Source organism: Panthera uncia, assembly GCF_023721935.1.
Source record: "Panthera uncia isolate 11264 chromosome E2 unlocalized genomic scaffold, Puncia_PCG_1.0 HiC_scaffold_19, whole genome shotgun sequence".
In the NCBI taxonomy this organism is placed as follows: Eukaryota; Metazoa; Chordata; class Mammalia; order Carnivora; family Felidae; genus Panthera; species Panthera uncia.
This window is the reverse complement of record NW_026057588.1, coordinates 12,900,054-12,916,055: the sequence shown is the minus strand read 5'-3', so window position 1 is coordinate 12,916,055 and position 16,002 is coordinate 12,900,054. Positions and strand designations below refer to the sequence as shown.

The 16,002-nt window shown below is 53.4% G+C and overlaps 1 protein-coding gene across 1 annotated transcript; it reads left to right on the top strand.

The window, feature by feature from the left end:
* The first annotated feature begins 272 nt into the window (after positions 1–272).
* ITPKC (inositol-trisphosphate 3-kinase C) lies at positions 273–15,913 on the top strand. The gene is made up of 7 exons (XM_049621790.1): positions 273–1,538; positions 5,626–5,725; positions 8,090–8,303; positions 9,523–9,727; positions 11,786–11,887; positions 12,530–12,601; positions 14,449–15,913. Exons 1-7 carry the CDS (start codon positions 432–434, stop codon positions 14,650–14,652), a joined length of 2,004 nt encoding a protein of 667 aa, XP_049477747.1. The 5' UTR covers positions 273–431; the 3' UTR covers positions 14,653–15,913.
* Positions 15,914–16,002: the final 89 nt, after the last annotated feature.

The window sequence follows — 16,002 nt, the reverse complement described above, 5'->3', positions numbered from 1 at the left end:
TTTGAAGAATGGGCGCGCTGCTAGATTCGTCCCCGAAGGTTCCAGGGAGGCTAAACTGGTTATTCGAGGGTGTAGGAAGATCGGATTCGTTGCAGGGGTCTAGGAAGGGATCCCACCGGCCCGCAACCAGGACCCCGGCACGCAGTACACAACCTGGACGAGGATCTAGCGCTCGGAGCCCACCCTGCTTCAACCCGAGAGGGCGGGGCCAGGCAACGCCCGTCCCCCTTTCGTCACGTCCGGTGGGGCGGGGCTTCGGGGCTTTCCCGGGGCGCGGGGGAGGGAGTATCGGTTAACCCCTGGGTGGCCGGGCGAGCTGGAGCTCCGCGGGCCGGAACCCGGGAGTTGGGGCTCCCCAGCCACACCCCTCGCGGGATTTAAAGGGGCAGGAGGGGCTGGGTCGGGTCGAAGCCCGAACCTAGGGAGCGGGCATGAGGCGCTGCCCGTGCCGGGGGAGCCTAAGCGAGGCAGAGGCCGGGGAGCTGCCGGGGGCGGCCCGCATGGGGCTAGAGGCGCCGCGAGGGGGGCGGCGGCGGCAGCCGGGGCAGCAGCGACCTGGGCCAGGCGCAGGGGGCCCGGCGGGGCGGCCGGACGGGGGCGGGCCCCGGACCAGCCCCGAGGGGTCCAGCCTCTACAGCGAGCCCGAGAGGGTCGGCCTCGGGCCTGAGCCGGGGACAGACGGACAGGTTGAGCCTGAAGCAGCTGGCCTCGGAGCGGAGACTGAGCGGCCCGGCCCCAAAACGGAGACAGACATATCTAGCCTCCGGACATATCCAGAAAGGAACAGCCACTGCTCAGAGCTGGAGACAGCCGGTCCCTGGACGGAAACTGGGACAGATGGCTTTTTGACTGATTCACACTGGTCTGACCTCCAGCCTCAGCCAGAGAAGGCCAGCCTCTGGACACAGCCCGTCGTTGATGGGCCCTGGACAGAGATAGAAATACATGGGTCACAGACCCAACCAGAGAGGGCCAAGACCTGGGCTGATAACCTCTGGACCCATAGGAACAGGTCCAGCCTCCGGACTGAGCCAGAGGGAGCCTGTCCCTCAACAGAGCCAAGTGCCGATGGCTCCTGGAAAGAATTGTACACTGATGGCTCCCAGATACAACAGGATACTAAAACAGCCTGGAAGCAGGTTGGCACTGATGGTTTCCCAACACAGCAAGATTCTGTTGGCTCCTGGACTCAGCCTGGCACTGATGGTCCGCAGACACAAGATACTCATGGACCCCAGACAGAACCTGGGACAGACTGTCTTTTGGGGGAATCCAAGCAGGATGGCCTGTTAGAGGAACCAGAACCCAGGGAGTTGGGGGCTCACCTGTACTCTCGCCTGGAGTGTAGCCCCTTGACCCCTGTGCCCCGCCTCATCATCACTCCTGAAACACCTGAGCCTGATGCTCAGCCAGTGGGACCCCCCTCCCGGGCTGAGGGGGGCAGTGGCGGCTTCTCCTCTGCCTCCTCTTTCGACGAGTCTGAGGATGATGTGGTGGCCGGGGGCGGAGGTGCCAGCGACCCCGAGGACAGGTCTGGGGTGAGTGGGAACCGTTCTGCCCTTGGGCCACATCTCCCCAGACCCCTTATCTCCCTGTCTTTGCTTTGAGAAGTTTTCTAGCACCCACCAGCAATTTTATCTCCAGGTACCTCTTCTATCTGTCGACCTCCTCCCTCTGACAGCCAGGTTACCGACCCACTCCAGGCATCCTCCTGATCCTTTCCCTTTCTCCTCACCCACTGCCTCCGGTCCTGGGGTCTAAAATGGACAGCCACTGGCTGACTTAATGGTGCCTAGGGACTCCTGAAAATGTGTGATCGTGGGAGTCTGTGTGTGTTTACACACATATTTTTGAAGCAACTGTGTATGATTTCTGTCGGATCCTCTAGAAGAGCACAAGTAAAGGAGGACAGAAAGGGTACACTTTTTAACCTAAGTTTTTAAAAAATATTTTTATTTATTTTGAGAGAGAGAGAGAGAGAGAGAGAGAGCGCGAGCTCACCTGCAGGGGAGAGGCAGGGAGAAAGGGAGAGAATCCGAAGGAGGCTCAGCACAGTGAGATGATGACCTGAGCTGAAATCAAGAGTCAGACACTTAAATGACTGAGCCACCCAGGTGCCCTTTTACCCTAAATTTTTAAGGCACTGTGGCTGCCTTAAGGGGTCATGAACCTTTGCCACCCTTTAGCCATTTGCTTTTGTAGGGGGTGAGCCCCCCAACTTTTATCAGATTCTCAGAGGGCTGTGTGAGCCCCAAACGCTGAGGACCCCCAGCTTAGCCAGGGACCGGCTGGTTTCACCATTGCTTCCCAGCTCCCCAGGGGGCCCCCTGCACACTCTTGTTTACATCCTCCACCCTCACCGCCCCCTCCCCCCCATGCCCCCCACCTTGGGTGCGGTTCTCTCCTGGTGAATCAGGAGGGCTGGCAGGGCAGGTTCAGGGAAGGTCAGCTGGGAGGCAGGTGTGACAGACTCAAGTAGGTTGGCCTGCTGGGCCCTCCCATTGTCTGGGGCCCCTGGCCAGAGTCTGCCCTGAGCCCCCCTCACCCCACAGGGGCTCCCTTAGGAATGTGCTCACACGTGTGGCCACAGGTAGAGACAGACCTGCCTCAACCTGCCTGTGCCAGAGCACAGGAGCTGACCCTCTGGTTTTTCTGCCTTAGCTGTTCCCTCCACCTACTCTCTCACGTTCTTGGCATCTCCAAACAGCTGATCTGGGAGTGAATGGGAAAAAAAAAAAAAAAATAGCAACTAGTACTCACGCCCAGCTCTGTACTAAGCTCCTTGCTCGTATTAACTTTTTTAATCCTTACAGTAGCTCTATGAGGGAGATACTGTTATTATCCCCATTTTACAGATGAGGTCATGACACTTGTCCAAGGTCACACACTTTGGAAGACACAGAGCTGGGATTCAAACCCTTCGCATACCAGGCACTTTTCTAAGGGTTGTGTATGTGTTAACCCTTATGACAGCACAATGACATTGGGACTATTATTGTTTCCATTTTATAGATGAGGGAACAGGTGTGCAGAGGTGAGGTCACTTGCTTAGGGCTGGCCAAGCCTGGTCGGAGCCAGGATTCTAACTCAGTCCTGGCTGAGTTGAAAACCCAGTTATTTCAAGCTCTGTGGTGTATGGGTGGATCCGTCCCTAACTTGCTTTCTTCCCACGCCTCCGTGTCTCCAGTTTTTCTTCATCCTTCCAGAATCTGCTTCCAAGACCCACCTCTGGTCAACTCTTGAACTCTCTCTGCTTTTCAGCACCCTCCGTGGCTCCCCAGGGCCCTCCAGATAGCGATCAGGAGTTCAACCCTGTGTTTAGAGCTTCCTGTCTCCAGGCTGCTTCCCGCATTCAGCTTCCCTTCTCCCCTCCTAACCCCCCTTCACTGCAAGGAGGCCAAAGTGCACACTGTTCCTCGAACGCCCTGCCGCCATCCTGCCTCCACTCGTGAGCTGTTGCTCACTCATTTCCCACCGCCCAGAAAACAAACCCTTGCTTCCTTCTGGCTTAATTTTGAAATCCCATCTGACCTTAGAAGTCCCACGACTTTCTTCCTTTCCTCCCCGCTTCCTTCCTTCACACATCCATCCTGTCCTCCTAATCAGACCACTGACAGTCTCTGAGCCTCTGGTATGTGTCCAGCCCTGTGTTGGTTTTGCTAGGGACACAGCAGGGACTGAGACATTACCCTCATGGAGCTCCCAGGCCAGTGGAGAAGACAGGCCCATCACCATACAGAGTGGTCAGGGGGCTGGGATGGGGGACGCCTAGTGTCGTGGGAGATCGCAGGAGGTGATTGGCCACACCTGAGGTATCAGAGAGGACTTCCTGGAGGAGGGGACATGGGAGATGAGACCATCATGAAATCATCTGAGAAAGCGCAGATTAACCATCAGGTCCAAGAAAGAGACAAGATACTGAACTGCTTATGATTAAAAAAAAAAAAAAAAAGATAGTTACAACTAACCTCCCTCAATCCAAGCAATGCTTTTGGAACAGCTGTTGTGTGCTAGGTCATGGGCTGGGGACACAGTCATAACCATGACAACCCCAATCCCAACCTTCAGCGTTTATAGCCCAGCAGGGCTGTAGTGTGTAAGCCCAGGGCAGTGGGTTCAGAGTTAGAACCCCAGCACTGTGCTGTGTGATTTAGGCAAGTGACTTCATCCCCCTGAGCCTCTGTTTCCTCTGTAACACAGTGTCAACAATCCTCCTGGGGTTGTGTTTTTAGGATTAAGTAGGTTATGGCTCACCGAGTCTTTGTCATTGTGCCTGGAATGTTCCAGGTACTTAGTAAACAGGAACCTTTATTAATCACCTCCCTTCATGGCTGGCAGCTGGAGGGTGGAAGGAATAGCCCTTCCTGAATCCCGTAGTCCAACACCCTGCCTCTGCTTGACCTTCCCACTGTCAATTAGATGTCTGCTAGGTAGCTGGGCTCTGAGTACGCGGGAGAGAACATGGCCTTGACCCCAGGGTAGTGGGGGGATGAGCCACATAGATTCCTTCTCTGGAGAGGACCCATTCTCCTAATACTTGTCTAAGGGACTGCCATATGCCTGGAGCAGAGAATGTATTCATGTGTTTGCACGCGTGCTCATACATGTGAATCAGACTCTAAGCCAGTCTCAAGAACCTCTTGATTGAGTCAACGTGATACAATGAAATCTTTGTTTTCGGTTTGCTTGACTGGTTTTCTCTTGCTGTTCTCTCTCTTTCTTTGCTTCCATTTATTTTTTTCTTTCCCGTCATTACTTGGTATGCGTGTCTCCCTTTCTGTCTTTCTATATTTCTCTCTTTGTCTTTTGGTAACCTGTCACTGTATTAGTCAGGCTAGGTCAGGATTTGCTGTGGTAACAGGCAACCCCTGAACTTAGTGACTTGGAACCACGAAGGATTATTATTGTTGACACTGCACATGTACCATGGGCCACTGGTGGGTGACGTCTTCACTCAAGGCCCAGACCGAGGAAGCTTCTATTTCTCTTTCCACACTCCCCACCCACTTCCACAGCAGGGAAAGGAACATGGAGAATCACGTACTGGCTTTAACGCTTAGGCTCACATTTCACTTGCCAAAGCAAGCCAGTAGCCGAAGTTCAAGGTAGCAGGGATGTCCCTAGAAGGGAGGATGGGCTGGAGCTGTTTGGTGAGCAGCTCTCCTGACTGCCCCAGTGTCCATCTCTGTCCCTCTCTGTCTCTGTCGTCACCTTGCCATCTGTTTCTAATTGTGTCTTTCTCTGTGGTTCAGCCTCCATTCATCAAGTCCTGCCTCTATCATTTTCTTCAGAAGGTCTGACTTGGTTTCAGGACAGAAGTGAGGTTTCCAAGTTTTTGGTGTGTGACCTGGCCTATTTTTACTCATTTGAAAAGGACAGAAAGACAAGGGTCTAAAGAAAATGATGACGAGGACAGAGAGAAATGGACAGACTCTTCCCCACCTTTGCTGAGGCCTATGGGGAATCTCAAGCCTGCTGAACTAGTGGGCTTCGCTCACCCCAATGAGCTCGGGAGCAGCACTCCCAGGAAGCCCCCTGGTCCACCCGCTTCCCCTCCGTGCTGCATCCCATCCCCCGCCCTCCCCAGCCTCAGCAGTGACCCCACCCCACTGTGCCTCACAACAGAACAAACCGTGGAAGAAGCTGAAGACAGTTCTGAGATATTCGCCCTTCGTGGTCTCCTTCCGAAAACACTACCCTTGGGTCCAGCTGTCGGGACACGCTGGTGAGAGCAGGGGTGCAGGGGACGGCCGGGTGGGGGGGCGGGCAGACAGGCTGGGCAGAGACAACTGAGCTGGGGAAAGAAAGCTACAGGGCCATTCTCTGTAGTTCAAGTCTCCCCATCTGTCAAATGGGCTTGAGGACAGTCTCCACCTCCTGAGGCTGTTACGGGAAGTGCTTAGGCCTGGGCAGGGGCTGAGGGCCGTTCCCAGTGCCAGGGGGATGGGGAGCAAATCCTCAACCCTGGGGGAAAAATGGTCCTGGGCGCAAACCCTAATTCTGCACTTATTTACAGGTGATCCTGGGTAAGTTACTTCCTCCCACCGGGCCTCCTCACTTGTAATATGGAGCTGATCCTACCTCCTTTGCAGGGTTCACTGGAGGGTTACCATCAAAATATATATATATGGAGATTGAGACACAGGCCCCTCATAAGTAGAAATAATCATTCCTCAGCCCCTCCGTGTCCAGAATATAGTAGGTGCTCAATAAATAGCAGCTCTAACGGTTTCTCCCAGCACCTCGTGTGATGTCTCCGGCGCATAGCGGCACAACGCCTAGGACATAACATATTTTGTAAAGGGCTAGATGATAAACATCCTGGGTTTTGTGAGCCATACGGTCTCTGTCACAACCGCACAATTCTGTTGTTTTAGCACGAAAGCAGCCAGAGATGATACATCAACACACGACTGTGTCTGTGTTGTAATAAAACTTTATTCACAAAAATGCGTACCGGTGGGGACCAGACAGATGGGGCCCACCAGCAAAGGAAGATAAGAAGGGAGCTTACCTACCTAGTTTATCCTTAAATCTGAGTCATCGAAAAGGCCAGCCCCCACCCCCACATCCCCACGCCCCCGACACTGTAAACCCGGGGCTGCCGTTGCCATGTTTTCCAGTTACTGAGTTAAAATACCAAAGAACCCTCAAAAGTTAGTGGTGGTTAAAAGAAAACTTAGTGGAATAAAACAACTATTTTATTGCACTCCCGGGTTTGGGGTCAGGAGTCCAGACCGGGCATGGAAGGGATGGCTTGTTGCTACTCCATGGAGTCTGGGGTAGGACAGCTTGGAAGTACAAGGTGGAAACTTTTGAAGTTCATTCACTCACGTGCCTCACCACCGAATGTTGGCTGAGTCTCAGCTGGGGCCGCTGGCTGGAGAGCTTATATGTGGCTTCTCTGTGGAGCAGCCTGGGCTTCCTTACAGTACGGTGGCCTCAGAGGAGTCAGCTTTTTTTAAATTTTTTTTTTAATTTTTAAATGTTTATTTTTGAGAGAGGAGAGAGAGAGAGAGAGAGAGAGAGAGAGAGAGAGAGAGAGAATCTAAAGCAGGCTCCAGGTTCTGAGCTATCAGCACACAGCCCGATGTGGGCCTCGAACTCGTGAACCATGAGACCGTGACCTGAGCCAAAGTTAGACGCTTAACCAACTGAGCCATCCAGGCGCCCCTCATTTTTTTTTTTTTTTAAAGCTTATTTATTTACAGAGAGAGAGTGAGAGAGAATGAGCAGGGGAGCGGCAGAGAGAGAGAGGGGGACAGTGGATCCGAAGTGGGCCCTGCACTGACAGCAGAGAGCCCAGTGTGGGGCCCGAACTCACAAACCGCGAGATCATGACCTGAGCCACAGTCGGACGCTTAACCGACTGAGCCACCAGGCGCCACAAGGAGTCTGCTTTCTTACGTGGCATCTCCGGACTGCAAAGGCAATCGTCTCTGCCAACAAAGTGGAGGTCGCATCTCCTTTTGTGACCTCGAATCTGAAGTCACGGTGTCACTTCTGCCAGAAGCCCTCCCAGATTCAAGGAGAGAAGACTTAGATTCCACTTCTTGGTGGGGAGTGGTGAAATTCTGGAAGAACCCGGGAGACAGGAACTATTGTTGTGGCCATCTTTGGCGCATACAAGCTGAAAATACGATTTGCCCCAATAAGAGTTTGTAACGCTGATCTACACAGTCCGTGCGGTCCAGGAAATGCCTGAGTTGTCAGTTGACATGAAGTGGCCCCGGGCGCTAGCACGGCGGGACTCCAGGCAGAAACAGATGCAGAGCTGCTCTGGAGCCGCACGCTCTCGAATCTGATCTCACACAGATTCCCACAGCCCATCATGAGCTCACAACCCGAAATGACAAAACAAGTGAGGCCCCTACATGCTGTGAACAGGACTCTGTTGAAATGAGGAGCAGCAGTAGGCCCTTCCCTTGCCACATGTTGGCTAAGACTTTGAGAGGTGCAGGGAAGGAGAGAAAGCCTTCTGGAAGGGGTCAGGCAAGATGAGGGCAGCCAGGATCTGACGTTCGCGGGAGATGAGGGGAGGCTCCGGCTGATCCAGCTTCTGACCCTCTCGTTGGCTGTGCTCCCATAGGGAACTTCCAGGCAGGAGAGGATGGTCGGATCCTGAAGCGTTTCTGTCAGTGTGAGCAGCGCAGCCTGGAGCAGCTGATGAGCGACCCCCTGCGACCCTTCGTGCCCACCTACTACGGCATGGTGCAGCGGGATGGCCAGGCCTTCAACCAGATGGAAGATCTCCTGGCGGATTTTGAGGGCCCCTCCATTATGGACTGCAAGATGGGCAGCAGGTGGGTTTAGCCACAGGGCAGATGCAGAGGGCCAGCGTTGGGCATTTTGGAGATGGTGCCTCTCAGGTCTTCAGAGTGGTAGTACCCGCATGTGCTCCCACCAGCAGTGTGTGAGAGTCCCAGTTGTATTATCTTCTCATTGGGTGCTTGGTATTGCTAATTGTAACCATTCTGGTGAGTGTCTCATTAGGATTTTAATTTCTGTTTCTCTGATGACCAAAGAAGTTGAGCATTGGTTGGCTGGCCACTTGGAGATCCTCTTGTGAAAAGTGCCTCTTTGAATATTTTGCCCAATTTTCTTTTCCCTTTCTTCCTTTCTCTTTCTTTCTTTCTTCCTTCCTTCCTTCCTTCCTTCCTTCCTTCCTTCCTTCCTTCTCTTTCTTTCTTTTTGAGTTTATTTATTTTGAGAGAGAGAGTGAGCAGGGAGGGGGAGAGAGAGAGAGAGGGAGACGGAGAGAATCCTAAGCAGGATCCGCACTGCCAGCACGGGACCCAGTGTGGGGCTCGAACTCAGGAACCATGAGATCATGACCTGAGCCAAAAGTAGTCGGACGCTTAACCAACTGAGTCACCCAGGTGCCCCTGCCCATTTTTCTGTTGGGCTGTCATTTTCTTTGGGATTTGTAATTCTTTATATATTCTGAATACAATTCCTTTGTTGGAGACTCACATACATACACACGCACACATTGTCCAGCTTTCCCATTTCACTCTCTTAATAGTAGCTTTTGATAAACAGAAGCACTTTTGATTTAGGCCAGTTTGTCATTTTTGTCATCATGATTAGTAGCTTTGTGTTTAAGAAATCTACCTACTCCAAGTTCATGAAGATCTCCAATAAAGCTCTTCTACAAGCTTTATTGTTTTAACTTTCACATCTAAATTTGCAATCCATCTAGAATTAATTTTTATATATGGTGTGAGGTAGGGATTGAGGTTCTTTACCCTGCCCGCCCCCTCCCCCCCATATGGCTGTTCTCTTGACCTGGCACTGTTTATTGAGAAAATTTCCCTTTTTCCACCGAATTGCTGGGTCTTCTTTGTCATAATTTGGGTGAATGTACACATGTGTGTCTGTTTTTAGACTCTGTTCTGGTCCATCAATATATTTGTCTGTTTTTGTGCCATGCTGTGGTTTTATAACTTGCCTTGATATCAGGGAGTATGTCCTCCATCTTTGTTCCTCATAGTTTCCTTTGCCACGTTCTCTTTGTCCCAGGACCTACCTGGAGGAGGAGCTGGTGAAGGCACGAGAACGGCCCCGGCCCCGGAAGGACATGTATGAGAAGATGGTGGCTGTGGACCCTGGGGCCCCCACCCCTGAGGAACACGCCCAGGGTGCCATTACCAAGCCCCGCTACATGCAGTGGAGGGAGACCGTGAGCTCGACCTCCACCCTGGGCTTCCGGATTGAGGGCATCAAGGTGAGGCCAGGAGCTGCTAGCCTGTCACCAGAGTGCTAGGAGCTAGATCTGAGGCCAGGCTTCTTGGGGAGCATGGGCATCAGGGAAGGCTGGAAAGAAGCAGGATGTGGAGAAAAAGCAGGAGACTGTAGAAGATGAATAGATGGGGCCTCTGGGAAGCCCTGTTTCTCTCTCACCCCCATCAATGACTAAGTTTTGTTTATCTGTCTCCTTGAGCAGCTCCAGATTCTGTCTCCACCCCTCCCCGCAGCCCTGCCCTAGTCCAGCCCATCTCTCCTGCCCTAACCTCCCTGGTCTCTCCCTCCCTAGCCTTCCTGGGCTCCTGGGTTGTGGTCTCACCCCCTCTGATCCTCATCCAACACAGCAGCTTGAAGAATCCTTTTCCCCCCTTATGGGGAGAGATTTTCTTTTTTCTGTCCTTCCTTCTTTCTCTCCTTTTTTGTAAATTACACCTAATTATTTGAAGAGGTATTCACACAGTTCAAAAATCAAAATAACATACTGGGATATGCAGGGGAAATCTCTCTCCTAGCTCTGCTGATGTCCTTCCCATTCTGTCCCTCCACCCCCGACCTGCTCATGGGGAACCACTTTATCAATTTCTTCTATTTTTTCCTGCAAATACAAACAAATGCAATTGCATATCCTAACGTTTCCTCCTCCCAGTCTTACACAAACGGTGGCAGAAACCTGGACAGCTTTTCATTCCATAGCAAGTCTTCCTTCCTTCCTTCCTTCCTTCCTTCCTTCCTTCCTTCCTTCCTTTCCTCTCTTCCTTCCTCAGTTATATAATAGCTCTCTGTGGATGTTACACAGTCCCCTACAGATGGCCACCTGCGTTTCCACTTTTTGCCATTACAGACAGTGCCTCAGTGAATCACTTTGTACATGAGATACTTTGCAAGTGTATAGGTTTAACTGTAGACTAGATTCCCAGAAGGAGGAAGACGGGGTCAGAGATGAAATGCGCTGGGAATTTTGCCAGAGATTGCCACACTCCTTTCACAAGAGTAGAATCATTGTGCACCCCGCCTGTTTCCCCACTGCCTCGCCTGAGCCACCTTTCCAAGTTGTACAACCTACTGTCATTCTCCTATTCAAAACCCTTCCATGGCTCCCTAGTCCCCTCGGGAGAAGTTCTCTGGCCTAGAGGGCCCTCCAGGGTCTAGCCTCATCCCTCCTCTCTCCCTCCCTCTTTGTCTACCTTCAGGCCACAGTGCTTTCATTTCCCTGAAAGAGCTTTGTTCTTTTCCTGCCACAGGACCTCTGCACATGCTCTTCCCCCTACTGTTCCCTCTGATTGATACCCGGTCATTTTCCTGTCTCCTTTCAAATTTTGCTTCCTCCAAGAAGCCCACCTTAATTTCCATCCTGCTCAATCAGGGCCCTCTCTTTACCTCCTCATGGCTCCCTATATTCTATTATTGTGTTCTCTCCCTTTGTGATGATTTTATTGTTCTATACCTGCCTCCTTCACCTGACTGTGTCTGTCCTATTACCTCCATGTTATCAGCACCCACACAGCACCTGGCACAGTGTGGCAGAATGACTCAGGTGGCTTCTCTGAGCCCCCCTCAGACATAAAAATTATTAGTCTCATTTATGGAGTGCTTACTTAATTGTGCGCCAGGCACTATGCTTTGCATCCTACATATCCAGTCTCCTTTAATCCTTATACCAGCTTTAGGCAGTCAATAGCAACGCAGTCCCCATTTTCCAGGTGAGGAAACTGAGGCTGAGGGCGGTGAGGTGGCTTGTTTAGGGCTGCCCAGCTAGGAAGTAGCAGAGTCACGGTTCAAAGCCAGATCTACCCTTCTCCAAAGCCCACTTGGCTAAACCGGCTCAACCAGGGGGTTCAAGGTTGGACTCAGAAGGACTGGTTGCTCTGGAGTGTGATTTGGGGCTGGGTTGAACTGGGCTGAGCAGGTGGGCTGGCTCCCCCTGAATAACCAGCAAGTGTGAGGGGCAGGCAGGGGGTCCCAGGAAATGCCTGAGGCTGCTTGGTGTCGGGCGTGAGAAGGAAAAGGTGATACTGGGCCTTCACCCCTTGCCCTGCAGAAAGCCAATGGGACCTGCAACACCAATTTCAAGAAGACCCGGGAGCTGGAGCAGGTGACAAAGGTGTTAGAGGACTTTGCGGACGGGAACCGTGGAATCCTGGTGAGCGGGACACCGGGCCCTGTATTTAGCAGCTCAAGCCCACCGCCATCACCGCTGCTTGTAAGGCAACGGTCTTCTGCTTTAGGCCGAGGATGGCCAATACTGGCTGGCGTTGCTCACCATCTGCGGTCAGCTGGTGGCTTGGCTAGCGCTGGCTGGTGTAGGAGGGCCCTGCTCCTATGTCTGGTGATTGGCTCACGACTTGGCCGCTTGCCTCTCATGATGCAGCAAGCTAGCCTGGGCTCGTTCTCAGCGTAGAAACAGGTGGCCCCGAGAACAAGTGGAATTGTAAAGTGTCTTGATTGGCTGGGCTCAGAATGGCCACCATTATTTCCACCACGTTTTATTGGCCAAAGCAGATCTTCTGACCCAGCCGAAATTAAAGGGACTCGACTCCACTCTTGGCGGGAGGAGCTGCTAGGAATTATGAGTATGCACGTATTCTCCCAACCACACTCTTGTCTGTGTTACCCCAGTGCATCCAAGCCCCCACCCGCCACCCATTTTCTCCGTGGCTCCTTTGATCCCCTCCTGGCTGTGGTCTGCTCGCTCCTTTGAGGGTATAGGATGAGGTCAGGCCTCAAGGCGGGTAAGGACCCACAAAGTCCCTGTGCTGACCGTGAAACGCTTCCTCTCACACAGAGAAAGTACGTGGCGCGCCTGGAAGAACTTCGTGAAGCTCTGGAGAATTCCCCCTTCTTCAAGACCCATGAGGTGCGAGCCCCCGCTGCCATGGGGAGCAGAAGGCCACGTGTGCAAGGGTGGTGGGAGGTGGGGGGTTGGGGGTTCAGTGGGGGGGGGTGTCAGCGCCTGGCAAACAGCTGACAGATTACCGGGCAAGGCTATTAAAAGGAACCCCCAAGGTCTGGGGTTTGCTTTTTGATGGTAGGCAGCAAAGGGGATTTCAGGGGCTCAAGACAGGTGGCCTGGAATGAAGGCTGTTCCATGCTGGGTACGGGACTTACTTTCTAAGGCCTCAGTTTCCTCCTAACACGAAGAACAATGGTGCCTTCCTTGCAGGGCTGCTGAGGTGTGAGACCAGCAACTGTCGAGTGCCCTTTGGAGCATGGAAGCACATTTAACTCCTTGCTCTTAAAATTATTTTGTAATCATAATTATTTCCAATTATCCATGGCTGCATTCCTATTTGGTGGCTCCCCCCCCTCCCCCATCCCTCCCTTCTGCAGCCTGTGTGTCTCTGGAAGTCTGGGGCCGTCTCAGCAGGTCTATGAGGTGGGGATGTCGCAGCGTGTGTCCTTTCCCTCTCCCTCCTCTCTCCAAGCTCTTCCACCTCCCCTGTCAGGTCCCCCTCACTTTTTTTTCCTGGCGACTCCTGAAAGATCCTTGATCTGGGAGTCGGGCTGCCTGGGTTCGAATCCTGCTCTACACACCTCAGCCACCTGCGCCTGGGAGTGTTTCTGCAGACCCATCTCCTTGACAGGCAGGACGGGCTAACAGAGCACCTGCCCCGTGGGCGTGGGGAGGACGAAGCAGGTTTATATACATGGGAGCATGGCCCACAGTAAACCCTCGGCATGTGCCAGCTGTTACCGTCATGTTCATTATCATCAGATGTCATCCTCGTTGCCGTCCTCATCACTGCCCTTGGGCTTTACACACCAGTCACAAAGAGGAGGCCTGGGGACCTCATCCCTTATGTGCTCATGTTCGGTTTCACCCACCTGGTGACTTAGCATTTTAAAAAATAAGCTGCCAACATCTAAAACATGAGACTTCCAGTTTACCTGGCACTTTGGGAGACGTGGCAGCACCGGGCTGCTCACCATATGCCAGCAGGCCAGAGTGGGGTGGAGGCTGCCTCCTCTGCCAGCCACCTGCTCACCTGCCCCGTCACCTGGGTTCTCTGGGAGCAGTGGAGTTTGAAACCCGACTGGAAAAGGGGAGGGGCTTGCCCACCTGGAGTCACATGGAGGCAACGAAAGTACTGTTTCTAAAAAACAAAACCAAAAGAACCCAAAAAAACCCCAAACCAGCATCTACCGAGGGCGGTGTGTCGAGCACTGCAAAGTGCTTCATGGAATGCTGCAATGACCTTAGCATCACCATTCTACAGATGGGGAAACTGAGGTCTAGAGAATGGAAGCCCCGTGCCCTAGGGTCACCAGCAGCCCTCTGCTGGGTCTGAGCCATTCTCCAAGGGGAAGACATTATCCGCTTCTCCCGTGCAAGATTCTGCAGGTGTTTGTTTGTACCCCAGCTTGGAAAAGGGTAATGGTTAACATTGTCGTCTGTTTGCTATACTGGCAACTGTTCTAAGAGCTTATACGGATGAATTCCCACATGTAACGTGCAGGGCAGCCTTTGAGTAAATGGTACGGTTATTCCCTTATTCCCACTTTGTATGTGAGCAAGCAGAAGTACAGACAGGTTAAGTCACCTGCCCAAGGCCACCGAGCCAGTTAAGTGGCAGAGCCAGGATTTGAACCCAGACAGCTTGAGTTTGGGCTCCAGAGTTCAGCACCCTGCTCAGCTGCCTGTTGGGGAGGGGACCCAAGCCAGTGCCTGCCCCTCCCCCTAACCTCCCTCCTCTGTCCCTGCAGGTGGTGGGCAGCTCCCTCCTCTTCGTGCATGACCACACTGGCCTGGCCAGGGTCTGGATGATCGACTTTGGCAAGACGGTAGTCCTGCCTGACCACCAGACGCTCAGCCACCGACTGCCCTGGGCTGAGGGCAACCGTGAGGATGGGTACCTCTGGGGTCTGGACAACCTGATCCGCCTCCTTCAGGGGCTGGCCCAGGGATGACCCACTTGCCCACTGCCAGGTTGACTTACTGGATGGTGCCCATCTGGCTGGCGGTGCCCCGAGATTGGCCGTGGGGGTTGACCTCGGGGTTAGGAGAGGTTGCATTGTTCACCACACAAGACATGAGTGGAAGGCCTGGAGGGCCCTGGAGCCCAGGCAGCGCCCGCCCCTTTCATGATACAGAGGTTTTGAAGACTGGAGAGGGGACGTGCCGTGGCTGCATCCCACCTTGTATCAGAACCAGACTGGGCCCTCTGACCAGCCAGGAAGGTTTCTGAGGGGCGACGTGCCTCTCGCCATAGGGATGACTGTAATCACCGTCTCCTTGTCAGTCCTCTCCTGGCTGCAGGCTGGCTCCCGGAGGCCTGGGAAGGGTGAATTTCCTCTCTGGCGCCTGGGGGAACCAGACCTCACCTGTGAACAAATGCAGGAGACACCTGTCTGCCTGGGAGAGTCACAACCCCATCTGTTCCTCTGGGGCCATTCCAGCGCTGACAGAGGTTCAGGAGGGTGTGACACCACAAGGTCTGAGAGCTGCTGCTGTTGGGCGGGGACCCAGTTCTCTCTGTCCTGCCCTCCCCTGACCCCATGGGATCCTCCCCACTCCTGAGAGAACTCTGCTGACCCCCTGCCGACCCAGGCCACAGCCACGTCCTGTGCCAGCACTGACTAGCACAGCCTCGTTCCTCGGGCACCAGCCTCAGCCTTGGGACCCCCTCCTCTCACCCCTGACCCCCTTTCCCTTGCTCCTAGCCAACTGGTGGCAGGAAGGGCTTTCAGACCTAGAAGAGGAGGCTTGGGAATCAGAGCTGCCTTCCTCTAGAGATGCAGGGTAGGTGGCTGTGACCGAGGGCTTGCCGCCTGGTCCAAACCAAAGACCCCAGCACCTTCTCAGGTGTGGGTGATGCCCCTCCGTCCCCCTCCTCCTGCACCTGTACCTTGGGCTTCCTAGTCTAGGAGCCTGGGAACTAGGAACCTCCCTCTTCCCTAAGCTGAAGCTCTAATGTGTCTTCCAGGCCTGAGGAGGCGTGCCCCTTTTTCTACAAACTGTCTTTATACTTATTTATATGAGAGCTAGTCGTTAGCTGGGGCAGCGCTGGGGAACAGGAGGCAAAATCGCTTCATGTGCTTTCCCCCTGTGACGACGCCCCAATAAATCACATTCAACGTCAACTTTGTGGATTTTTTCTTTCGCATCTGGGGCGTGTGGGCTCAAAGCTCATAATTTCACCATTAGCGCTGGGCGGGGTAATGGGGTGATGACCCGTTCAGGAGAGATTCGGGCGCAGAGCAGGCTGGTTCACTCATTCAGCATTTACCAAGCTGCTACTCAGGTGCCTGGCTCTGTGT

Coding starts and splice junctions, on each gene's coding strand:
- ITPKC (XM_049621790.1), top strand. CDS start 432: ATGAGGCGCTGCCCGTGCCGGGGGAGCCTAAGCGAGGCAGAGGCCGGG. Junction 9,728..11,785: donor TCCGGATTGAGGGCATCAAG/GTGAGGCCAGGA, acceptor CTTGCCCTGCAG/AAAGCCAATGGGACCTGCAA. Junction 12,602..14,448: donor CCTTCTTCAAGACCCATGAG/GTGCGAGCCCCC, acceptor CTGTCCCTGCAG/GTGGTGGGCAGCTCCCTCCT.